The sequence below is a fragment of the Mandrillus leucophaeus genome, unplaced genomic scaffold, assembly GCF_000951045.1.
Source record: "Mandrillus leucophaeus isolate KB7577 unplaced genomic scaffold, Mleu.le_1.0 Scaffold329, whole genome shotgun sequence".
Taxonomy (NCBI): Eukaryota; Metazoa; Chordata; class Mammalia; order Primates; family Cercopithecidae; genus Mandrillus; species Mandrillus leucophaeus.
The window spans coordinates 4,155,557-4,182,452 of record NW_012103465.1 but is presented as its reverse complement, the minus strand read 5'-3'; the positions used below and the strand labels follow the sequence as shown (position 1 = coordinate 4,182,452).

The following is a 26,896-nucleotide window of genomic DNA, read 5'->3' as shown; positions in this document are numbered from 1 at the left end:
TCCTGCCCAGGCCCCGGGGCACCGCACCTGTGTGCACCCGCCACTGCCGGACCGCGGGGACTCGTTGACCCCTCCCAGGCTGCACGTGGGGTGGGGGGCCCCTGCTTCTCCTTCTTCTGGGGTCTGGGTTGGCGGGACTTGGGGCTTGCCTGTCCCCCGTTTAGCTCGCGGTGCAGATTGGGGTTGCCTGGTAGATGGAACCTGCTTTCCACTGTCTGCCCTTCGTGCAGATGGTTGGTTGTGAGTCGTCTCCCCATATTCTGGAACAGCTTCCACTTTTTACCTTGCTTAGCCCTTCTTCTTTCCAAATGGAAATTTGTGTACCTAGACTGTTTTATAAATTCGCTTTGGGGGCGGGGAGTGTTGGAAGGCGCTAGTGCACTGTTCTAACTTTCTGAGGGTTACAGCCCCCAAATCCGAAAGCTATAGAGACTCTTTCTGGAACACCACCCAGTCAAAATTTGGTATGCAGTCTGAGAAATTCTCAGATTCCTGCAGTTTGTCTTTAGGCCCCTTGGATTAGTGACCGTGTAAGGTTTGACTTTTTTTTTTTTTTTTAAAGACTTTTAAGAATGCCATGAAAGGTGATTAAGTCAAAGATGTTGTAACCCAGGTGTGTCACAGCTCATGAAATGTTAAGCTGGTGTAAAGTTTTCAACAGCTACTGTATTCTAAAAAGTTTTTCCTAGAATGCAAAGTGTTGCAAGCTTATTAAGGACTTTCTGAAACGCTGCCCATCCCCACCTCCAGCTTTCCCCATTTGGAATGCAGTGAAAAGACAAAAGTTTTGTTTTCATTAGGGGTACAGTTGGTTTTGGTCTGAACTGAAGTTATTAGACCTTGAGTCTAATAACTAGGAGGAGCTCGGAGGGCTGGGTCCATCAAAAGTTTGTTTTTTTTTTTCCCCCTTATTTAACCTCTTGATTATATTTGCTCATTGGTTTCTGCTACTTAAAGTCGTTAACCCAGGATCTATAACCTTCAGGTGTGTGCGCCGTGAAGTTATAGTCTCTCCTGCTTAGTCTTCGGCTTTTGTTGTTGTTGTTGTTGTTGTTTTGAGACAGGGTCTGGCTCTGTCGCCCAGGCTGGAGTACAGTGGCTCCATCTCCCAGGCTCAAGCAGTCCTCCCATCTTAGCCTCCTGAGTAGCTGGGACTACAGGCGGATAGTAGTCTACATCTGGCTACTTTTTGTATTTTTAGAAGAGATAGAGTTTCACTCTGTTGCCCAGGCTGGCTTCAAACTCCTGAGCTCAAGCAATACACCCGCCTCAGCCTCCTAAAGTCCTGGGATTACAAGCGTGAGCCACGTGCTTGACCAGTGGTCACACGTTTTGAATACATCCCTAGTCCTTGTATTGGTTTGATATGGGGAGAAGTTGGGAGTGGGATGGTGGAGAAAACTGAAGGGGTCACCTCGTGGGAGGCAAAAATAAAATCATGGAACTTTATAAGTGATGTTCACTTGGTGTCTGAAATAATGAAAGGCAGTCCTTTTTATAAAAGTCAAAAAACTGAGCTTTTTTGGGGAGGAAGTGGTGTGTAGTGGAAAAGTTATCCATGCTAAGTGTCAATTTTAACTACAAACCTTTGTTATTCTTTTGGTCACTTCCAGGGATTATCTTGAACACATAACTTCCATTGGCCCCAGGACTACAGGAAGTCCAGAAAATGAAATTCTGACAGTGCACTACCTTTTGGAACAGATTAAACTGATTGAAGTGCAAAGCAACAGGCTTCATAAGATTTCAGTAGATGTACAACGGCCCACAGGCTCTTTTAGCATTGATTTCTTGGGAGGTTTTACAAGCTATTATGACAACATCACCAATGTTGTGGTAAAGCTGGAACCCAGAGATGGAGCCCAGCATGCTGTCTTGGCTAATTGTCATTTTGACTCAGTAGCAAACTCACCAGGTATGTACCTGTTTTTTACTCATTTGAAAGTTGTCACAGCCCAGAAAGTTTTATTAACATAACCCCAAGCTACTTGGGCAATTGTGGTGACCATTTTGGGCAAACCTTTTTTCTTTGTGATGGAAAGCAGGATAATTAGGATAGTATCATTTAGTTTAGGATCTAACCATTCTGTCTTCTCTTAAGTGCTTTGTTAATATTGTTTTTTGGCATTAATGCCAGCAGCCCAGTGGCAAGACTTGGAATGTTTCTGGTAGACTGAAGCAGTTTTCTCGGTGTTACCAGACAGTGTGTGTGTCCTTGTGTCCTGGAGTTAGGTTCTGACACTTAAAAAGTGTTTTACTCAGCTGGATGTTATACTAGGCTTTGGGGATACCAGATAAGGACAGTCACTGCCTTCGAGGGATGCTCCATGGTTTTAGAGCAGGGGTGTCCAATCTTTTGGCTGCTCTGGGCCACACTGGAAGAAGAATTGTCATAGGCCACACATAATATACACTAGTGATGGCTGATGAGCTTTAAAAAAAAACAAAAACAAAAACAAACCTCATGTTTTAAGAAAGTTTACAAATTTGTATTGGGCTGCATTCAGAGCTGTCCTGGGCTGCGGGTTGGCGGATATCTCTTCTAGCAGATTCTGTTGACCTGTAAAGTGAGAATTTTGGTCCACTGAGGGTGCCATACTGTTAAAGTACCTAATTAATGTGTAAATCTTTCTCTGAAAATAATTTGGCAAAATAGAATACTTGCATTTCGGACAGTGCCTGACACAGCAAATGTTTGTCAAATGAATGGGAATCCCCTAAATTGAACTTCCATTTATTAAAATATTTATTCTTCAGAAAATTGTATTCAGTGGTTAAAGAGATTGTAAATAGGAATAGAAAATAGCATTTACAATGGCATAACATTTTAGTGGTAGATGAGACCTGAAATGGTATCTGGCTCAACCCCTCATTTGACACAGGAGTAAATTTAGCTGGTCATCACTGATCAGAGACAAAACTAGGATAAGATGCTGGATTTCCTGGCCAGTCAGTTCTTTCAGCTACATTTGAAAGGAAAAAGAATATTAGAGTGTGATTAATATTCCCTTTTGCAAACTGCTTAACTTCTTAGTTTCTCATCTGTGTAATGGAGAAAATAATAGTACTTTCCTAATAGTGTTGCTTGGAGGATTAAATTTAAGTAAAACACTGAAATAGTACCTGGCATGGAAAGTGTTTTTTAAAAGTTTCCATTAACTCTTATGTAATATTAACACTTCTGGATTGCTTGAACTTACAGCAGGCCAAATTTGAACATCTAGAGTTATACAAAATGTAAGTAAAATTTATTTGCTTGATAAAATGATTCATATTAGAATATATTTAGAAAGCTTGACAACTGCATTTGTAATGTAACTTGCATTTTCAAAAATCAGTGTACACACATTTGTTAAATAAGCCAGTAGTGCCTTCGTGTGCTGCTGAGGTAACCAGTGGTTTAGTGGTTTTTTTTTTTGGGTGGGGGGGCCAAGTCTTACTCTGTTGCCAGGCTGGCATGCAGTGGCATAATCTTGGCTTATTACATCCTCTGCCTCCTGGGTTCAAGTGAATCTCCTGCTGTGCCACCACACTCGGCTGATTTTTTTGTATTTTTGGCAGCGACAGGGTTTCACCGTGTTGGCCAGGCCGGTCTTGGACTCCTGACTTCAAGTGATCCGCCCGCCTCAGTCTCCCAAAGTGCTGAGATTATAGGTGTGAGCCACCGTGCCCTGCCACCAGTGGTTTTTTAATGTCCATTTCAAAGCCGTAATAAATGTCACTCTTTGCCCACTGTTACGATGCTTAAATTCTGAGAAGGGGCAAATAAACACCATAGTTGCTTAAGAACATTATATACGAAGGCTGTGTATATAAGAATTAGAAGGAAATGTAGGGACAAAAGAAAACAGTTTCCCCTCTACCCTTCATAGTTCTTAGCTGAGTGGACCCCTGTAATAAAAGACAAGCTAAAAAGAGAAAAACCAAACAGAAGTTTATTAACACATGCACTTCATGTACATGGGAGATACTCAAGGAAAATGAGTAAATCTCAAAGAGGTGGCTTAGGAATCTGGCTTATGTAGCATCTTCAGCAAAACAATACGTTTTTAGAGAAGTGACAAAAGATAGGAAAAGGACCTTGAGTCTCGAGGGGTGGCAAATTGTAGGAAGGCAAATAAATGGTAGATAAAAGTTAGTAAAGTGTTACATAGATTCCTTTTGTGCTGTCACCAGGCCACCAAAAGTTTACAGTTGTCATTTGTGATCAACCTTTGTACTTCCTGGTGGAGAGGGGAAATGGGGACACGTTGGTAAATTTATATTCTGCTTTTAGGCAAACAAGGGGAGGGCAGAGAGCTTTTTTGTGTAGTACCTACTTCTCAGTTGCCTTCAGCTCAAAATAATCCATATGTCAAAATGACATATTTTGGAGTGCATATTCAGTTACTCTTTACAAACATAGTGCCAAATGTTGCAAATTGTGTATGTGGAGTCTAACAATTAAAGGCCAGCATTTTTGTCACTTTTTATTATTACTTTTTAAATAATAGAGACAGGTTCTCACTTTGTTGCCCAGGCTTGTCTTGAACTCCTTAAGTGATCATTCTGCGTCATCCTCCCAAAGTGCTGGGATTACATGTGGGAGCCACTGTGCCTGACCTACGACCTACACTTATTTATTTATTTATTTATTTATTTGTTTATTTATTTTTGAGGTGGAGTCTTGCTCCGTCGCCCAGGCTGGAATGCAGTGGCGCGATCTCAGCTGACTGCAAGCTCTGCCTCCTGGGTTCACACCATTCTCCTGCCTCAGCCTCCCGAGTAGCTGGGACTACAGGCAGCTGCTACCACGCCTTGTTAATTCTTTGTTAGTAGAGACGGTTTCACCACGTTAGCCAGAATGGTCTCAATCTCCTGACCTCGTGATCTGCCTGTCTTGGCCTCCCAAAGTGCTGAGATTATAGGCGTGAACCATCGCGCCTGGCCCTAGAACCTACTTTTAACTAAAATTTTATAGGAATACCCTTAGCAACAATCTCAAGGAAATTTCTGTCAATAATAAATTGTTAAAAATAGTGTTTCACACATTCATCAAATAGACCAAGCTTTTCCAACCTGCACTCCTGGGTAGCTTTGAATGTGGCCCAATACAAATTCATAAAGTTTCTCAAAACATGAGATTTTTTTGCAATTTTTATTTTATTTTATTTTTTAACTCATCAGATTGTTGGTGTGTTTCATATGTGGCCCAAGACAATTCTTCCCTTAATGTGGCCCATGGAAGCCAAAAGATTGGACACCCCTGAAATAGACTATCACCTAAATCCTTTTAGTGGATGGCCTAATTGAAGCACTTCTTTTTTCTTTTTAAGTTCTCATCTGTGTATATAGGACTCAGGAATTGATACCAGTTAGGAGTAATGTTATCCACAGAAAAGCCTTAATTATCTTCTTGAGTTTGCTGTGTGGTTCCAGGTCGTTGGTAGAAGAGGCGTTGAGTTATTTTGGGGGTGGCTTCAATTTCAAGTTTAATTCTAAATGGAAAGGGATGTCAGTTAACCACCTAGCCCTTATAGATACTGTCCTCTTAACTTTCCTTCTCTTTCTTAAAGATATTTGACCCTTCTGTAGTTCTATTCTAACACACCAGAACCATTAAAATAAGGGAAGCTGAATGGACAATTTAACTTTTTAATCAACCCCGTATAGACACCTTTTAATTTCTCGTTCTCTCTTTTTGAATAAAGAAACATTTTATTGTTTGCTTTCTATTTTTAAAGTAACTCACAGTGTCAAATTTACAAAAAGAGTTTATTTCATTAGGTTTTTGAAAGGTGACACTTTTTGCTAATAGCAACATTTTTTATTAGTAATTAAATGATTATTACTTTGTTTCACTTCGATTGAAATATAAACCACTAATTACCACCAAGACAAGTATGGTTAATAGGTAGTTTCTTCTTAAGTAGGAATGGGGTCTGGAATTTAATAGAGCCCAAACAAGCATTTTAATTTTAGCTAGCTACAGAGCCTTCCTCAGATTTGGAAAGAGTAGGAAAAATGAACATTGAATGCCTACCAGGTGCTAGGCACAGGGCATTATCTTGTGTGACTCTTACAACAAACCTGTGAGGTAGGTATCATTAGCTTGCTCTTTAAACCAGGAGATGGTGGAGAAAAGTGACAGAGCTCAAATTTACTTCCAAGTCTTTCTTGCTCTCAAATCCACGCCAAACTCTTTGGCACCCTGCTTCAAATGTGTAAACCCAGAAATGTTATTGCCTGAGTTACGTTAGCGCTTATTTACTTTGATTACTCTTTTAAGTTTTTTGTTATGGAAAGTTTCAAATATATTCAAAAGCAGAATTGTTTAATGAACTCCAGTGTACGTATCTCCCAGCTTCAGCAGTCTGATCTTGTTTCTTTCCTACCACTACCCTCCCAACTTCTTGATTATTTTGAAGCAGATCTTAGCTATATCAGTTCCTCTCTAAAAGTATTTCACTGTGTATTACTGGAAGATAAGGGCCCTTTTTGATACCACCAATTGCCTCACCTAAAAAAAAACCTAACAGTAATTTCTTGGTATCATCAAATATCCAATGACTTCCTTTAACTGTCTCTTACAGTGCTTTAAAAAAGCAAGACAGTTAAGTCATCTTTGTAGTTACTTTTGATTAACATAAAGTTTATGAATCAAGAAAAGGTTCAGGCCGGGCGCGGTGGCTCAAGCCTGTAATCCCAGCACTCTGGGAGGCCGAGACGGGCGGATCACGAGGTCAGGAGATCAAGACCATCCTGGCTAACACGGTGAAACCCCGTCTCTACTAAAAAAATACAAAAAACTAGCCGGGCGAGGTGGCGGGCGCCTGTAGTCCCAGCTACTCGGGAGGCTGAGGCAGGAGAATGGCGTAAACCCAGGAGGCGGAGCTTGCAGTGAGCTGAGATCCGGCCACTGCACTCCAACCCGGGCGACAGAGCGAGACTCCGTCTCAAAAAAAAAAAAAAAAAAAAAGAAAAGGTTCAGAGATTGAACTGAGTGTGTGTTCTGGGACCTAGGATACTACTTAGGTCATTAGTCTCCTTTCCTGTGTCTTATTAGATTAGGTATCTTCTTTTTACTTTTCCATCACATAATCCCCTTGGAGAAACCTTAAAGGAATGTTACACCGTCCACAGTGACCTCTCTGTGCAGCTTTTATGATTTTGTCAGGGAAACAAGCAAGAAAGGGGTGGTTGCAGTGGGAGATGATGCAGGAAGCTGTGAGCACCAGAAGTGAGACTATTACAGAGATTATGGAATACGGGTAAAGAATAGAACAGATTTCCTTGGTTTGCTGAGAATACTAGTTTCCAGTATGACTTTAGGTCCCCTCAGGTTGCTTTATTTAGCAGACACTAATTGAGTGACTCTGGTGGGTCAGGCATGGTTGTAGGTGTTGAGAGTAAGTTAGTGAGCAAACCAGACAAAGATCCCTTCATGGAACTTACTGCTGGTGGGTATAATTGTCCTGATGATGACAGAGCTATGCTTCTGGTCATGCAGCTATTGTGATGCTTCTCTGGGGAGAAAGCTCCATTCCTAGTCCTAATGGGTCATTCTGTAAACATTCTAAAATCTGAGCAGCAAATTTGTTTTTCTGATTTGAAGGTGCCAGTGATGATGCAGTTAGCTGCTCAGTGATGCTGGAAGTCCTTCGCGTCTTGTCAACATCTTCAGAAGCCTTGCATCATGCTGTCATATTTCTCTTTAATGGTGCTGAGGAAAATGTCTTGCAAGTGAGATTTAACTGTTTTAAATATTAGGCTTGAATAAGGATGAGATTAATAATAATAGCTAACACATAAATGCATTTTTTATGACTCCTGTGGGTAGTATAAAATGATATGCAGAAAAATACTATATGAGCAGTACTTTAAAAAATTCACAACCACGTATGTAGAGATGTTTACTATTTGGAAAACTCCACTCAGCAGATATTGTGACAGGATTTAATTGACAGAAGGGCTCTTGGTGGCATAATTACTCTCCTCAGGTTTTCTTTGACATTGAAGTTTCAGAGATATTTTGAGACAGGCACAAATAAATGCCCAGCCGTATGGATCGTGTCTTCTCCTGTTCTTTTTTTTTCTTTCTTTTTAAAAAGAGATGGGGGCCAGGCACGCTGGCTCATGCCTATAATCCCAGCACTTTGTGGGGCCGAGGCAGACAGATCACGAGGTCAGGAGTTTGGGACCAGCCTGGCCAACATAGTGAAACCTCGTCTCTACTAAAATTACAAAAATTAGCCAGGCATGGTGGTGGGTGCCTGTAATCCCCGCTATTCGGGAGGTTGAGGCAGGAGAATTGTTTGAACCTGGGAGAGGTGGAGGTTGCAGTGATCTGAGATCGCGCCATTGTGCTCCAGCCTGGGCCACAGGCTCCATCTCAAAAACGAACAAACAAAAAAACAAAAAAAGGGGGGTCTCACTATGTTGTCCAGGCTGGTCTCGAACTCCTGAGCTTGGGTGATTTTCCCTCCTTGGCCTCCCAAAGTTTTGGGATTATAGGCGTGAGCCACCGTGTCTGGCCCTCTGTGCCTTTTCTTTTGCACAGCCTTGTACTTACCAGGGATGTTGTTTGGCACTGTTAATGGTAAACAGGCTGCCTTCTGTGATGGGTGACGTTCTGAACCCTGATGTGCATGGCCCTTATGCATAGGAAAAGAAGCAGAAGATGTCTTTGGATACTGCCTTTGAAGAGCAATTATTTTGTTTTCATATTCCTTACCTCATCAAAATAGTCTCTCTATGCTTAAGCAAAATCAAGACTGATAATTTAAGATTGTTTAACAAATATTTGTTTTCTTTCCTTCTCATTAAGGCCAGTCATGGGTTCATTACTCAGCACCCCTGGGCTAGCTTGATTCGCGCATTCATTAACCTGGAGGCAGCAGGTGTAGGAGGGAAAGAACTTGTATTCCAAACAGGTATGTGAGACTGTGCGTTTTATATTTTAATGCAATTCTAGTTTTTATGAAAGTAGAAAGTTTTTGATTATAAGTAATCTCTTCAATAAACGGTATCTTGAATGAGCATTCTTTTTAAAGCATGAGGTGTGGTGTTAGCTTGTCTTTGTTAAAAATTTTGAACAAATTAATATAGCATTTGACACTTGTATAGTGCTTATTATATGCCAGGCGTTCAAACCATTTCATATATATTAAGTCCTTGAATCCTCCAAACAACATGTGAGATAAGTACTGTTACTTCCATTTTAGAGATGTAACTGAGTCCAGAGAGATTATAACTTGCCTAAAGTTTCACAGTTGTTTAATGGCAGAGTGTGATTTGAACCTAGACAGTCCAGGTCCGGAGACTTTGTTCTTAATCTCTAACTGGATTGTTACATAGGTAGTGAACTTTTAGCCATTATGAGTGATTATGATATAAATAATTTTAAGTGTCAATCATTTCATGAGTTAAAATGAGAAAATTTACCCGTAGTTTAATAGGTTTAAATGTATCATTGATTTAATGGAATGTTAAAAAAAATTAGTAATATTTAATCAGCCAGAATAATTTTTATTTTATTTTATTTTTTTAGAGACAGAGCCACGCTCTGTCACCCAGGCTCGAGTGTACTGGTGCCATCATGCAGGCTTGACCTCCCGGGTTCAAGTTTTCTCCTGTCTCAGCTTCCTGAGTTGCTGGGACTACACGTGCTTGCTATCACGCCTGGCTAATTTAAAAATTTTTTTGTAGAGACAGGCTCCCATTATGTTTCCCAGGCTGGTCTCAAACTCCTGGGCCCAAGTGGTGCTCCTGCCTTGGCCTCCCAAAGTGCTGGGATTACAAGCGTGAACCATCATGTCTGGCCCAGAGAAATAGCTTTAGTTTTATGATTAAACTTTTCTAAGGTTATCAGCGTAGCCCATTTGTGCCTAGTGTTTCATTATTGGAACGCTAAGCATGTGGGAGATATTTATATCCTACTGCTCAAGCCTCATTGCCAAGGTCTGATTTTTCATACATGCAAAAATTTAAAAAATTGCAACCTCAGGCATAAATGGGTTTTAATTGTCTTTATTAACAAATTTCAGAGCTCATGGATTTGTTTAGACAGGGCATACTAAAATTTGACATTGGAAGTTCCATTCCGTTTCCCTGCCCTGTTAGAAATTTGGGTAATGCATTTTATCCAGAGATGTAGCATTTCCTAGATGTTTTAGTATTGAAGAGTGTGTTGTGTGCTGAGATGGGCTAGGGGAAGTGAGATGATGTGGGAACTTGTTTTGTAGCACCCTTTTAAGACCTGACTTTATTTAAATTATGAAACTATGCTAAGTATGTCTTCATACCTAAACAATACTGTATTTTAATAGTCTCCATCAAACTTATTTTAAACTTTTATCTTTCAAAATGTTTGTATATTTTACTTTAGCTAAGCGTTTGAGTTTCTCAAGGTCATAATGTTAGAAGCAGCAAGGTTCTCTTTTCAGTTCTCAAATCTTTCTGCTTTATTCTTACTCTTTAATGAGAAGCAGCTGCGATCTCATATCTACAGAAGTAAGTAGATACATTATCGAGAGAGATATATATATATATATATATATATATATTTTTTTTTTTTTTTTTGAAGCAGGGTCTCACTGTCGCCCAGGCTGGAGTGCGGTGGTATGATCTCAGCTCACTGCAACCTCCGCCTTGAGGGCTCAAGACATCCTCCCAGCTCAGCTTCTGGAGTAGCTAGGATACAGGCATATACCACCGTGCCCGGCTAATTTCCTTTTTTTGTAGAGATGGGGTTTGGCCATGTTGCCCAGGCTGGTCTCAAACTCCTGAGCTCAAGCAGTCTTCCTGCTTCGGCCTCCCAAAAGTGCTGGGATTACAGGCATGAGCCACCACGCCCAGCCTCTTTCTATTTCTTGGATGTCAGTCTGGATAGGAGGAACACATACATGTTACAACCACCAGATCAAAAAGCAGCAAAAGAAAATTCTGTAAGCAGAGAGGACACTCAGTCTTTCTTTCCTCTTGTGAAAAATGTCAGGGCTCCATGTAAGCAGGAGTGTGTCTGTATATTTTCCATGTTGAAGTACACTATGTGTTAAGTGCCTTCATCTCCATGCTTTTAATTTATTAGCACAGCACCTTGCCCTATACTCCCCCTATCCAGAGGAAAAAAAGCCTGTGGTTTAATCTGTACCCTTCCTAGATTTTTTTCTAGGTACATATATATTAATGCATAAGTATTTTATGCACATATGTTAACATATTTTACATAGGTGTAGTCCGGAGACATTAAAACACACCAAGGGCTATTCAGGTCCAGACTGACTAACATTACTTATTTACATTTATTAAGTACTCATTTTTGGTAGGCCTGGGCGGCCCAGAGTCCTTACTCTTTTTATTAAATGTATATGGTTTTAGACAAAAATTCTGCAGCTGCATAAATTCTAAAAATAATTACGTTATCTGAAAGGGCGTAAACAGACCGTTAATAATGATCCTAGCTAGATGGTGAGCAGTTGCTGGTAGAACTGTACTCCATTTAGATTAACAATCTGAAGTACATTACACTAAGTAAAAAAACCCAGACACAAACAACCATGTATTGTGTGATTACGTTTATATGAAATGTCTACAACGTTTCATATAATGTTGGACTAGGTTAAAGGTAAAACAACAGTTTAAATTCTCTGTTGCTTCATGAATTTAAGACCAGAATTGATTATCATTAATGCATTACTTTTTATAATTTTATGTATTTAAATTTTTGAAATGTATATGATCACTTTAATAATAAAGTAAAAAACAGATTTATGACTAGTTAGTATAAACATAAAATTTAAATGTTTTACTTGTTCTGAAATCCTCATGTTTCAAAATTAATTTTTTTGGGGGGGATGTCCTACAAAAGATTGGAAGAGATTATTTCCCTCCTTACTCTGAATTTTTACATGACTTTTTTTCCCCCTCTACGTTTTGGAGCTCATTACTATGGCTAAACTGCATACCTGAAAGCTTTCTGGGTGCTTTCTGACATTCTAATACCTTTCCCAGCATCTCTCTCACTTTTAATGCCACTGCCTACAGAAGACTACCTTTCTTGTGGGCAGGGCTTTCAAAAAGCTAGTTAGTGTTATTTTCATGTTTGACTGAAAGAGGATAAAGGCCCTCCTGGGTTTGGAGTTGTGATTGAGAGTATATGCCAGATTGTGCTGTCCTCAGCTTTTTAAACTGTACTTCTTTTTCTTTGTGATAGTATTTGTCCTGCCCTGGAAACTTTTTGGTTAAAACAGTTTGTGCGCTACAACTCCATTGTCACTTCTGAGAACGACATTCATTTGGGGAGTTTTTAGTGACTAGAATAATCATTACTACCTAATTTTTAAGAAGGGCCAGAAAGAATGACTTGATTTATCAGACCAGTGACTTCATTTCCTAAGTGAGAGAGGCTTGATTACAAAAGGGTCACAGAATCTTTTTTCCTCTTGGGAAAATATTCATGCCCCTGTAATTCTACCATCCAGAGCAAACTAGTGTTATAGTTTAGTCTGTACTCTTCTGGAATTTTTTCTAAGTGCAAACATTAATATACATGTATATATGTGTATATATGTTTCTTGCAAAAATAGGATGGTATTCTATCTGCTACTTTATAGCCGCCTTTTCTCTTTGAGACGGAGTCTTGCTCTGTCGCCCAGACTGGAGTGCAGTGACGTGATCTCGGCTCACTGCACTCTGGGCCTCCCGGGTTCAAGCGATTCTCCTGCCACAGCCTGCCATGTAGCTGGAATTACAGGTGTGTGACACCATGCCTGGCTAATTTTTGTATTTTTAGTAGAGACGGGGTTTCACTATGTTGGCCAGGCTGGTCTAGAACTCCTGAGCTCAGGTGATCTGCCCACTCAGTTTCCCAAAGTGCTGGGATTACAGGTGTGAGCCGCCACGCCCAGCCTGTAGCCTTCTTTAGAGTGAATTTTTTTTTTTTTAAGTTACAGCTTTATTGAGATATATAATTCTCAGTTGTGCCATCATCATCACAATTTTAGAATGTTTTTATCATCCCAAATAGGACACTCCCTCATTCCTAGGCAACTACCTATCTACTTTGTGTCTCTATAGAATTGCCTGTTGTAGACATTTCATATAAATGTAATCATACAACGCATGGTTGTTTGTGTCTGGGTTTTTTTACTTAGTGTAATGTATTTCAGATTGTTAATCTAAGTAACAAACAGAGGGAGACTCTCAAAGAAGATGGTATTTATGTAGTAATGGGTATGGCAGTAGGAATACATGTGCCATAGTAAACTATGAGAAACTATATGCCATAGTAAACTAGGGCAGTAAAGGAACACAAACATTTTTATAGGAAAAATAAAGAGGATTACATAATTTTTTTGAGATAATTATCCTTGGCTACAAGGATCAATAACAAGGGTGGCACCAGTCTGAAATTGGACAGGCAGTTGCTGGGCTGATGTCCTTGCTGAAGTTTTTTTTTTGATATGAGGTTGCAGTGACCTTTGTGCAAGGTTGTGGTTTTTGAAGAGTCTTTTGTGATAATTCTTGTTATCAGGCATTTGTGCATGAGAACCCTCGCTTCATGGCCTTCCCTGGCTCCGTTGTCGGAGTTTTTAACACAAGTGACTCTGTTTTGATTTTGACAGCTTTCACAAGCTTCATCCATATTGTCACATGTATTAGTACTTCATTTTTTTTAGTGGCTGACTAACCCATTGTATGGATGTATTACTTTTTGTTTATCCATTCATCCATCGATGGATATTTGGATTGTTTCCACTTTTACGATAATGCTGGAGTAAACATTCATGTGTAAGTCTTTGTGTAAACATATATTTTCATTTCTTTTAGTTACCTAGGAATGGAATTCCTGGAATATATAGTAAATTTATGCATAGCTTTTTAAGAAACTGCCAAATGAAACAGTTGTTTTATTTGAGAATAAATGCAAATACATATAACAGTAAGGATTTTTAAAATATTAGATCAGCAAAAAGTAAGTAAAATAATGCCCAGTGCTGATGAGTATGAAGAGTCATTTTCATACATAGCTAGTGGGAATGTAGATTGGTGCATTTTGGCAACATGTATTTTTTAAATGTGCAGGCTCTTCAGCAGACCCGTTTCTGGGAATTTAACCTGCAGAAATAGTTGACGTATACACGTAGATCTAAGTCATCTTGGGTTTTCTTTTCTTTTCTTTTTTTTTTTTTTTTTTTTTGAGATAGGATCTTGCTGTGTTGCCCAGGCTGGAATGTAGTGGAGCAATCATGGCTCGCTGGTTTTCAGCTCCTGGGCTCAAGTGATCCATCTGCCTCAGCCTCCATCTCAGTAGCTAGGATGACAGGCATGTGCCACCATGCCCAGCCAAGTTTTTTAGTTTTTGTAGAGACAGGGTCTCACTGTGTTGCCCAGGCTGGTCTCAGACTTCTGGACTTAAGCAGTCTTCCTTCCTTGGCCTCCCAAAGTGCTCAGATTACAGGCATGAGGCATTATGTCCAGCCTTGGCTTTTCTTTAAGAGTAGAAAATTGGAAATACCGTTAGTGTATGAGTAGGAGACTGGTGGTGATGATTTTTTTCTGTCTTCTATCATTAATTTTTCTCTCTATAGGATCATTTGTATTTGCATGCAAACATACCTTTTCTTCTATTTTAAAGAAAACCACTTTTATCACCACCTGCTAGCTTGTCTTATTTCTCTGACCCTCTACTGCAGAATTCCTCAAAAGAATGATCCGTAGTCATAGTCTTGAATAACTGCTTTTTTTTTTTTTTTTTTTTTTTTAAGATGGGATCTTGCTTTGTCACCCAGGCTGGAATGCAGTGATACAATCATGGCTCACAGTTCTCCAACTCCTGGGCTCAAGTGATCCACCTTGATAGACCGAGATCTGCTGAAATTGATAGATCCACCATGTGATATATTCTTGAACCAGTTCTAGTCAGCTTTAGCCTCCCCACTTCACCACAGCTGTTCTTATAAAGATCACATTGGCGAATTCAGTCAGTTTTCAGGCCTCATGCTACTTGGCTTCCATAATAACATTTACCACTCTTTCTCAGTCTCTTTTATTAGTTCCTTTTTTTTTTTTTCTTGTGTGCATTGATGCCACCAACTAGAGATGGAAGGAAATAAAGCAGTGGCAGGATGCTGTGGGTCTGCTAAGCTGGGTCCATTTTCCCTGGACTTCTAGAGAACTTTGACTTACTATTCTTGGCACGGAGGCCTCCTTCCTCTGAACATTACACATGCCCATAGTCATTGCATTAAGAAAGATGGGGCTCATTCTTAAGATGTGAACACACAAGAAAATGGAATTATCGTTGGATTTAGATGACGGCAGGAGAAAGAATGTAAATTGAAAATGTTTCTGTATCTGCCTGCCACCTTACTTTATAAGATAACTAAAAGGTTTTGCCTGGAGGTAGGGTAGGGTACTGGTTGATAGCATAGGCTCTGGCTGGGCGTGGTGGCTCATGCCTGAAATCCCAGCACCTTGGGAGGCCAAGGTGGGCGGAACACCTGAGGTCAGGAGTTCGAGACCAGCCTGGCCAACATAGTGAAACCCTGTCTCTACTAAAAGTACAAAAATTAGCCGCATGGTAGCAGGCACCTGGAATCCCAGCTACTTGGGAGGCTGAGGCAGGAGAATCACTTGAATCCAGGAGGCAGAGGTTCCAGTGAGCCGAGATCAGCCATTGCACTCTAGCCTGGATGACGGAGCAAGAGACTATCTCAAAAAAAAAAAAAAAAAAAATTAATAAAAGTCCGGGCACGGTGGCTCATGCCTGTAATCCCAGCACTTTGGGAGGCCAAGGCGGGTGGATCACGAGATCAGGAGATCAAGACCATCCTGGCTAACATGGTGGAACCCCATCTCTACTAAAAATACAAAAAATTACCCGGGCATGGTGGTGGACGCCTGTAGTCCCAGCTACTTGGGAGGCTGAGGCAGGAGAATTGTGTGAACCTAGGAGGTGGAGCTTGCAGTGAGCTGAGATGGAGCTACTGTGCTCTAGCCTGGGCGACAGAGCAAGACTCCGTCACAAAAAAAAAAAAGAAAGAAAAAAAGAGCATAGGCTCTGTAGTTAGATGATCTAAGGTCAAAACTCAGAACTGTAGCTCTAGCACATTCTACACGTGGAACCTTGGAGAGGTCATGTGACCACTCCAAGCTTCAGTTCCTCATCTGTAGTTCATTCTTTTTTCTTGCTGAACACTAGTCAATTCTACAACAATTGATTCATTCTGTTGGTGCTGTTATGTTGTTTCCAGGGTTTTGTTATGAATGGTGCTGCTGTGAACATTCTTGTAAATGTCTTTTGGTACACATGTTTGTGTGTGCACATTTCTGAGTGGAATTGCTGAGTCATAAGGTGTGCATATGTTCAGCTTTGGTAGATATTTTGGGTAGGTAATACCAAATTCAGATGCAAAACTCCTAAATTAAGTATTAGCAAACTGAATCCAGAAATATATATAATATACAAAAGATAATGCTTTCCAACCAAGTTGATCAACAAGATGGTGTAATATTTGAAAATCGATCTGTGTAATTCACTACATTATCAGAATAAAGGAGAAAAATTATGTCAATTGATAATCTCAGGATGATCATCTCAGATAAAGAAATAGGGACATGCTCTTCTGTAACAGAACATAGATCACACTCAAGAAATAGTAATATAAAACTATAATAATGCATATTCAGATTTTTCCAGTTGTTCCATTAATGTCTTAGCCATTTAAAAAAAGATCTGGCTGCCTGGCCAGGATCAAATATAGCATTTAATTATCATGTGTTATTAAATAAATCATAATCGATCGAGACCATCCTGGCTAACATAGTGAAACCCCGTCTCTACTAAAACATAGAAAAAATTAGCCAGGCGTGGCGGTGGGCGCCTGTAGTTCCAGCTATTGGGGAGGCTGAGGCAGGAGAATGGCGTGAACCCGGGAGGCAGAGCTTGCAGTGAGCCGAGATGGCACCACTGCACTCCAGTCTGGGCGACAGAGCGAGACTCCGTCTCAAAAAAAAAAAAAAAAAAAGGAAAAAAAAAAACCATAATCATTGTTTAACACATTTCAAAAAAAGTTGAAAACTTAATTATTGTAAGGTGAAAATCTTTTTAACCCTGCCTCATGGAAGAGGGTGGATTGCCTTGCCCGCCTAGGCATTTTTTTTTACCTCTCTTCTCAAATACAGCTCCGTCCTATCTAAGAGGAACTATTATCCTAATTTTTAAGATAATTAATGATAGTTGGGCTTTACCTGTTTTTCAGTATGGTTTTCGTCATATTTTTTAGTATAAATTTATTAATATCAAATAGTAATAATATTTTAATAATAGTATTTTAATATGATAAGGTCTCATAATCTATGTATTTTCCCATCATCACATTTCTTTTTCCTTTTGTATTTGTGTCCTTCTCAGTGCATCACATCAGGATGCATGTAGTATCTGTCTCATTATTAATGATACTACATTTTCATCATTTGATTAAGGTATTTATTTGCCAGATTTTTCTACTGTTTCTTTCTTTGTATAAGTTACTGATTTCCCCTTAGTGATAGATACTTTAGGCAAATATCCTGTTTGTCATAAAACTTTGATCCTAGTTTTAGCAATCTTTGATGACTGTTGTCCCCAGGCGTTTTTATTACAGTGTTTACCCAATGCTAACACTGAGTTTCTGGCTTCATCATTCTTCCTGTAGGTCATAGTTGGAATTCTGCAAGAAGGAAGGCTTTCCATTTTCTTTTTTGTTGGTTTGTTATTTCAGTACTTTATGTATTTTAACTTTACTCTGTATAATATATTTTCTGTTACTATTATTTATTTTGTTGCATGAATTGTCCCAGTTTAGGCCAGTGGTGTCTATTTTGAACCAGTGCCTGAGCCCCTTTGACATGTCTCTTAGAGTACTTTCTTACTTTCTGGCACAGGTGTTTCAACTTACCTTGTACTTCGCTAGTCCCAGACCTGGAATCAGCCATTTCTCTAAGGAGACTTGGTTTCTTTTCGTGAGGAATAGTATTCAAAGGCAAATGGTGCTAGATATAGTTTTTCTTTATATTTATCTTGTTTGGAGTTTGTAGACCGTTTTAAATTCATGGCTTGAATTCTGTCAGTTTTGGGAGATTCTTGGCCATTAAGTCTTTAAACATTTATCTTCTCCATTCTATCTTCTGTTCTTTTGGGACTCCAGTTACTCACATTTGTGTATTTTCCAACCTTTTCTTCTTTTTATGCTTTAATTTTAATCCTTTCTTCTGCTGTATTAAACTTTGTGTTAAGCCCGTTTATTAAAATTCTCAACATCAGCTATGTTTTTTAGTTCTAGGATTTCCATTTGTAGGACTCTTTTAAATAGATTATACTTGTCTGGTGAAATTATTGATATGTGTGTTTTTTAAAACGTATTAATCATAATTATTTTAAAATCTGTGTCTGATAACTCCAGTATCTGGATTACCTGTGTGTCTATTTCTGTAGTGTCCCTCTGCTTTTTTGGGTCATTTTGAATTTTGAATTTTTATTTTTTGAGATGGAGTCTCGCTCTGTCACCCAGGCTTGGAGTGCAGTGGCATAATCTTGGCTCATTGCAGGCTTCACCTCCCAGGTTTAAGCAATTCTTCTGCCTCGTCCTCCTGAGCAGCTGGGATTACAGGCATGCGCCACCCTGCCTGGCTTATTTTTACGTTTTTAGTAGAGGCGGGCTTTTGCCATGTGGCCAGACTGGTCTCAAATGCCTGGCCTCAGGTGCTTTGCCTACCTCAGCCTCCTAACATGCTGGGATTACATGTGTGAGCCACTGCACCCAGCCTTGGTCATTTTTTAAAATGTAGGAAAGCAATTTTGTAATCTGTGAAGTTACTAAAACAATATTCTTAAGATTCCCTGACATTCAATTACTTGGTCTGTTTACCTCAGTAAATATGTTGCTAAGTTTTGTGGTTACAACCCCAAAGTCTTGGTGGTTTATAACAGCAAAGGCAAATTTCTCGCTCGTGTTGCATTTAGGTTTCTGAATAACTGCCGTTATAGTCCACGGTTATTATGTTCCGTGTGTCTTACTCATTCTGGGATCCAGGCTGAAGGAGAAGCCCCTATGAGGGATGTATTGATCTCACAAATCAAAGTTAAGGATAAGTATGAATAATGTTAATGCCTTTGAAAAGTCTGCCCAGTTGAGGGTCATACCATTCCTCCTCACCATCAGTTGGCTGGAGCAAGTCATGTAGCCACGCCTGCAGTTAATAGGTGCAGAAGCGTGTGTACTCATTCCCCAGGCAGGCATTACAGAATATGTGGCAAGAGCAGGAATGTATAATCCTTTTTTAGTGAGGGAAGAGTGAATAATTAAACATATAATTATATAATTTTATAAATTATAAAACAATTTATCCCACCATCCTACAGGAAAAACTCCCATTTAAAAAAAGCTGTAGATGTGTGAGATACAGATGGAAAATTATTAATGATAAATTATAAAAAGTAGAACTTTATGGCATATTCAGTGAAATGTTATGCAGTTATCAAAATGATCATTGTAATACAGATTGAGCATCCCTAATCTGAAAATTTGAAATCCATAATGCTCTACAATTCAAAACTTGCGCATTGACATGATGCTCAAAAATGTTCATTGGAGCATTTCTGATTTTGGATTTTAGGATTAGGGATGCTTACTAGTATAATGCAGATATTCCAAAATCCAAAAAAGTCAAAAATCCAAAATACTTCTGATTCCAAGCATTTCAGATAAGGTATACCCAATTTGTATCTAGCAACATAGGAAAATGCATTTAATATAATCTTAAGTGAAAAAAAATGTACAAGGTATATATATCTTCATTGAGTACAGCTATATACACACAATCCTACATTAGTAAGAAAATTAAAGATGTAAAATGGATAGTGGGCATTTTAGGATGATAGACTTATGAATGATGTTTCATTTTCAGACAGACTTTTGTATTGCTATTATTTTATGCTTTAATTTTATTTTCACAAGAGGTTTTTATTCTAAAAGTCAGACACACATATCAGAGAAACATTGGAAACTACAGAAAAAGGGATGAAAAGGTACATATTGGACCCATTTCCCAAAACCACCACTTTTACTGTTTTCTATGTGTTGAAAAACATCAGTATGTTAAAAAAAAAAAAAAAAAAAAAGCCTGAATACTTCTATTGTGTTGTCACCTTTCATTTTAGGTCCTGAAAATCCTTGGTTGGTTCAAGCTTATGTTTCAGCAGCTAAACACCCTTTTGCTTCTGTGGTGGCTCAGGAGGTTTTTCAGAGTGGAATCATTCCTTCAGATACTGACTTTCGTATCTACAGGGATTTTGGGAACATTCCAGGTATATTGTCAATGGTTATGGCCTACTGTGCAACATTCATTTATCAGAAGTGAGTTTTACGTCTTGAAAGTTTGTGAGTAAACAGCATTTTCTGAGAGCAAATTCACGGAGTTTGTTTCCTTTTTTAAACTCCATACTAATTTAAATGCTTGCCTCCTCTAGAATATGTCATCTTTCCCTATAGTGTGACAGAACAAGGGTGAACTGTTTAGCGCTTCATTCCCAAAAGATGGTAATAGATCCTTCAGGGGTCTTTCATTGTTGTCTTGCTTTGCCAACTTCCTTGGCAACTTGTATATACAACTAATTTGAAGTTAAAATTTGGCTCTGGCCTGGCAAGAATGTAGGTGGCAAAATTTTGATGACCTCTCAAACTCAATATTCCTATCCTTACTGTGTGACTTGTAATGCCTACCTGTGGAGTAATATACTTCTTCAATCATTATATATCGAATTATGTACCAAAGCTATAGACTGTGTAAGAATTTGGAAGAGAATTTATATCATTCATTTGTAAATGTGACAAAGTGGTCGTGCCACTGCTTTGACATTTTGTCTTTTAGGAATTTATTAAACAAATAGGCCGAAAGCAAGGTTGGTCTTTAAAGCAAAATGACTTTTTTTTTTTTTCTGTGTGTCTTAGGAATAGACTTAGCATTTATTGAGAATGGATACATTTATCATACCAAGTATGATACAGCGGACAGAATTCTAACAGATTCCATTCAGAGAGCAGGTTGGTATTCTAATTTAGACTTCTGATATACACTAAGATGGAATGTTAGGGTTGATATATAAACTTGTGGCCTGTGTGTTAGAGAGGCAGTATGCAATGTGAATGAGCTAGGGCTTTGGAGTTGGAGAGATGAGATAGTGTAGCAATTAAGGTCAGGAATATTCATTGTGAGGAAGTGAAAAAGGAGTTGGCCCAGGGTTGGGAGGATTGCTGAGCAGTAAGAATGTAGCTCTGTTAGTCTCCCATGATGTTTTCATATGGAACTCGACTAGCTCGCTTCCTTGATTTTTAACACATGTGTAACAGCTTGTTCATATTTGTGAGCTTGGTGAAAGGCGTTTGTCTCTTGGTTCACCACTGAATTTCTGATATTTAAAGAGTGTCTAGTACAGTTAATATATATTATTAAATGAATGGGTACCAAGAAACAGCCATTGGATTTGTCAACAAGGTACAATTGATCATAGAGAATAGTTCTAATAGAAGGGAAAAGATACAGGCCAATTGGCTGAGCATCTGAGTGGAGAGGAAATGGAGAAGGGCGGGGGATGGACCTTATTTGAGAAATTTAGTAAGAAAAGTGAGGGAGAGCAGTAGGATGGTAGAAAGCGATTTCTGTTCACATTCTTCCTAACCATTTCTTCATTCAAACAGTACATGGTTTATTTCTGCTTCAAATAGTTGTACGTGTAAATCACAAATAGTTTATTCAGCCTTTTAATCTTTTTTCTTTTTTTTTTACTAATAGGTGACAACATTTTAGCAGTTCTTAAGCATCTGGCTACATCTGATATGCTGGCTGCTGCTTCTAAGTATCGACATGGAAACATGGTCTTCTTTGATGTGCTGGGCCTGTTTGTCATTGCCTACCCCTCTCGTATTGGCTCAATCATAAACTACATGGTGGTAATGGGTGTTATTTTGTACCTGGGCAAAAAGTTGTTGCAGCCCAAACATAAGAGTAAGTATTTTCCTCTAAAACCACAAATACTGGCATTGCTGTAGAATTTTATTGAAGTTTTTCAGTTTGTTTATATCTTCCCAGAAAGCTAAAAATCTTCAAGACAATATTTGCTTTATATTGTAAGAAATTTTTAAATATTAAATTAATGTGCTTATTTTACTTTTAGTCTTGGTGAAGCAGTCAATTTTTATGTATTTAGGCACTCCATAAAAGTACCACATAGAAGCTATTGAAAAATGGTTTGTACAGATTGGCCTCTAATGAAAAGTCCCGTTAAAAAGTCTGCACTACATACTAATAGCTAGTATGGACCAGTGTCCTGAAGTATGAGTGAACTGCTTGTGGTTAAATTGTTTCTTTTATTTGAAATATTTCTGCTTGAAATGTTTCAGAGTCTAAGTTGCTGTGTGCTATTACGAGATAAAATATTTAGCAGCAATTTAAGTAATTCTTTATCACCACTTATTTTCCCCACACTCCTTATCTTCTTATGTTACCTTCTTTTAACAACATTTTGTATGGAACTTTGCCTTCCATTCTTTCTAATATTTTGATACACAAAGCATACCAAAAGTGAAGAAGATTAAGACTACCCTCTTCCTTCATAAGGAATGTACCTGAACTATTCCTAGAAGATTTATCTTTTTGAGTGTTTAGTATCTAGAGACTCTTAATAAATGTTACCTGAATATTATTATTTGATACCTCCCTTGTTCTTGTGTTTAGCCAACCTCAACACTAGGACATTTTCATACTTTTCAAGTACAGTGGGGAGTTTTTTGTTTTAATGTTTGCCCATTTAGGTCTACTGACTGGTTATATAATTGATTTGATGAAGATGGTGATTTCACCTTTTTGTTTTCTCTTCATTAGCTGGTAACTACAAGAAGGACTTCTTGTGTGGACTTGTCATCACTCTGATTAGCTGGTTCACTAGCCTTGTTACTGTTCTCATCATAGCAGTGTTCATCTCTCTTATTGGACAATCTCTCTCATGGTATAACCACTTCTATGTCTCCGTTTGTCTGTATGGAACTGCAACTGTAGCCAAAATAATATTTATACATACTCTTGCGAAAAGATTTTATTACATGGTAAGTGTTGGTATATCTGTTGATTTCTTTCTGTTGCCTCCGAGGACGGAAGATGAACTTAAGTGGGATTCATTGTATTTGGCCTTTTGAGTGCTAAAAAATTGTCCAGCATGGTTTTAGAAAATGCACCCATGCTGTGTTACTTTTCTGAAAGATTTCTTATTCTGAGGGTAATGTCACAAAATTCAAATGAGGTTATAAAGCTGGACTGTAAACAGTGTCAGGGTAGTGGTGACTGGAAGTCTTGTTAGCACAGCCTTCTGAATTTGCTGCAGTATTTGTAACTATGGCCTGGGCTCACTCACTCATTTATGTTACTTGAATATCTGTTCTCCCCCGGAGTGTAAGCTCCTTAAGGATAGGGATGGTTTTATTTATTGCTGTATCCTCTGTGCTTAGGTAGTGTCTGACACACAGCACTAACACACAGCAAATATTTGTTGCCTAAAAGAGTGTTGTATTTAAAGTTTTCTCTTCAGTTTTTCCCTCACTTTTTTCTTTGAACTGTATATTGTTGATTCAGATTCTGCATGCATGTATGTCATTGGAGTTAAAAGACACATTGCTAAGGAAAACAGAGGGAAGGGAAATAGGGTTCCAAATGATTTATACTGAGAATATTGTTACATTATTATGGTTTCAAATGCATAAATTTGTTTGGCAAAAATAAAATTAGAAATTAGGGCTATGGGCTGGGTGCGGTGGCTCATGCCTATAATCCCAACACTTTGGGAGGCTGAGGCAGGCCGATCGCTTGAGCCCAGGAGTTCAAGACCAGCCTGGGAAACATGGTGAAACCCTGTCTCCACAAAAAATACAAAAAATTAGCCAGGTATGATGGTGTTTGCCTATAGTCCCAGCTACCTGGGTGTCTGAGGTAGGAGGATTACCTGAGCCCGTGAGATCAAGGCTGCAATGAGCTGTGATTGTACCACTGCACTCCAGCCTAGGGGACAGAGTGAGACCCTATCTCAAATAAATAAATAAAATAAATATAAATTTAAAAAGCTGTAAAATAATAGGTCTAAAAATGAATTACAGTGAAAGAGAGAGTCATGGTTTCACATTGTCTATGTGAATTAAAGAGGAAGATCTTTCTTAGCTCCATGTAAGCCTACTGTTTTCTATTTATCCTGATAAGGATTAGAATGAGATATGGATGATTATAACCCAGCATCCTTCTACAAGTATGTCTTTGGTATCTGAACCTTGGTCTCAGTTTCAGTTAATGTTGGGATGTGTTCTGTGGAACCCTTCTATGTTAGCAGCCCCTGCTGAAGAAAGGTTCTTTGAGGTTAGCCATCTGCTTATGGTTGAGCTCATATTTTTATCTTAGTGGCTTCAGTTCCCAAAAGAATTACACCATGGGACTCAATTTCACATGCTTATTCTTAGTGTAACTGTATGTAACCAGAGTGTGGCTGACTATTGTTGTTTGGGGCAGAAGTAGGATAGAAATGGGTAATAAAATTTCATTTACTTTTTCTAATTTCAGTTGTCTGATCGTGACACTTTAGGGTAAAAGCACAACAGAAAGAGTGATGTGTTTCATTTTCTTTTCACAAATATTCTTTAAGTGCCCAGTGAGCATGGTACCATAAGAGACTGGGCATGGTGGCTTACACCTGTAATCCCAACACTGGGAGGCCAAGGCAAGGCAGGAAGACTGCTTGAGGCCAGGAGTTTGACACCGGCCTGGGCAATATAAGTAAGGCCACATCTCTAATTTATTTTTTTTTAAAAACAAGAATGATGCCATAAGAGAGCCATAAGAATGTGATCTCTTTCTTCGAGGAGCTCTCAGTTTCATTTGGGAAGGTGTGGGAATGACAATAATTGCAATATATTGTGGGATGAAGTGAGACTGACATATAAACTGTGCTGTAGGAATACAGGGGAGGCGAGATGAATTTTGCTTGTGGAAGTCAGAGTAGCTGAGATGGCAACATTTGAATTGTTTGCTTTTTTTTTTTTTTTTTTTTTGGAGACACAGTCTCGCTCGTTCTGTCGCCCAGGTTGGAGTGCAGTGGTATGATCTTGGCTCACTGTAACGTCTGCCTCCTGGGTTCTAGCAGTTCTTGTGCCTCAGCCTCCCAAATACCTGGGACGATAGATGTGTGCCGCCACGCCCAGCTAAATTTTGTATTTTTAGTAGAGACAGGGTTTTGCCATGTTGGCCAGGCTGGTCTCCAACTCCTGGACTCAAGTGATCTGCCCACCTTGGCCACACAAAGTGTTGGGATTACAGGCATGAGCACCTGATCTGAATGGGGTTTTTGAAGCATGTGTTGAAATTTACTAGGTAGGGAACAGATTGATGAGCGGTTTAAGGTGGGAATGTATAAAATGCGTCTGTGTCAGTTAGTGGACAGTCCAGTGTGGTGAAGACAAGGGGGTAGTCCAATAACTGGAAAAGGAGGCCAGTGTGAAGTGGGAGCATGATTCTAAAAATCAATGGGGCCACTATTAAGTTTTGAGCAGGTTAGTGAGAAAATTTGTGATTTTGTAAAAAAAACTGATAACAGTGTATAAAGTGGATTGGAATGAAGCAGGAGTGAGCAAGGGATAAATAGAGGTGAGGAGGAAAATAGATTTGAGGGATGTTTTATCTTTGGTACAGTTTAGGCACTTAAATTGAGATCTTTGTTTTTAAATATCTGAGTGGCATTCGGCTTCAAATTGAATTATAATAATTATTTTCTTAATTTTTTTTTTTTTTTTTGTGATGAAGTCTTGCCCTGTTGCCCAGGTTGAATTGCAGTGGTGCGATCTGGGCTCACTGCAAGCTCCGCCTCCTGGGTTCAGGCCATTCTTCTGCCTCAGCCTCCTGAGTAGCTGGGACTACAGGCGCCCATCGCCACGCCCGGCTAATTTTTTTGTATTTTTAGTAGAGGCGGGAGTTTCACTGTGTTAGTCAACATGGTCTCGATCTCCTGACCTTGTGATCCGCCTGCCTCGGCCTCCCAAAGTGCTGGAATTACAGGTGTGAGCCACCGTGCCGGTGTTGATAATCAACACTGTGATACCAACACTGTGTTGATAATTTAAGTATTTAGCAACTGTAGCCTATCTTTCATTGTTGGGAGCAGGAGGGATTGTTAAATGAACTGCAACTTGTTTTGAAAGCATGTCACAGCAACTCTTGAGCCCTTGAAGTAGGATCCCTTAGATTTTGTGATTTTGTAAGAAAACCGATAACAATGTATAAAGTGGATTGGAATGGAGCAGGAGTGGGAAAGGGATAAATAGAGGTGAGAAGGAAAATAGATCTCCCTGCCCTGAGTCATACAGAAATGGGAAGGTAGAAGAAGGAGAAACTTTAATATGTCTGTTTCTCCATTTCCATCTTTGTATTTATGCACTGTAATTAAAACTTCCATGTTTGTGTGAATAGAATCACTCATGCAGATGTTAAAATGTATTAAGTTCATATTAGGCCAGGCACAGTGGCTCACACCTGTAATCCCACGTGCTGTGGGAGGCTGAGGTGGCAAGATTGCTTGAGGCCAGGTGTTTGAGACCAGACTGAGCAACATGGCGAGACTCTGTCTCTGCAAAAAAAAAAAAATTTTTTTTTTTTTAAACTTAGCTGGGTGGGGTGGTGTGTGCCTATAGTCCCAGTTACTCAGGAGGCTGAGGCAGAAGAATCACCCAGGAAGCTGAGACTGCAGTGAGCCGAGATCGCACCACTGGACTCCAGCCTAGGCAACAGAGCGAGAATCTGTCTCAAAAAAAAAAGTTTATATGGCAACTTTATTTTGAAGAGTGCATAG

General features: G+C 39.2%; 1 protein-coding gene across 1 annotated transcript in view; it reads left to right on the top strand.

Annotated features, from left to right (window-relative positions):
- Positions 1–10: 10 nt before the first annotated feature.
- Positions 11–26,896, top strand: part of ERMP1 (endoplasmic reticulum metallopeptidase 1) — a 56,868-nt gene continuing 29,982 nt past the window's right edge. The window contains exons 1-8 of the mRNA XM_011988398.1: positions 11–190; positions 1,614–1,915; positions 7,595–7,722; positions 8,807–8,912; positions 20,183–20,329; positions 20,973–21,065; positions 21,814–22,026; positions 22,903–23,123. Coding sequence (XP_011843788.1) covers positions 7,627–7,722; positions 8,807–8,912; positions 20,183–20,329; positions 20,973–21,065; positions 21,814–22,026; positions 22,903–23,123 — 876 coding nt within the window. The 5' untranslated portion in view covers positions 11–190; positions 1,614–1,915; positions 7,595–7,626. The remainder of the gene's footprint in view (positions 191–1,613; positions 1,916–7,594; positions 7,723–8,806; positions 8,913–20,182; positions 20,330–20,972; positions 21,066–21,813; positions 22,027–22,902; positions 23,124–26,896) is intronic.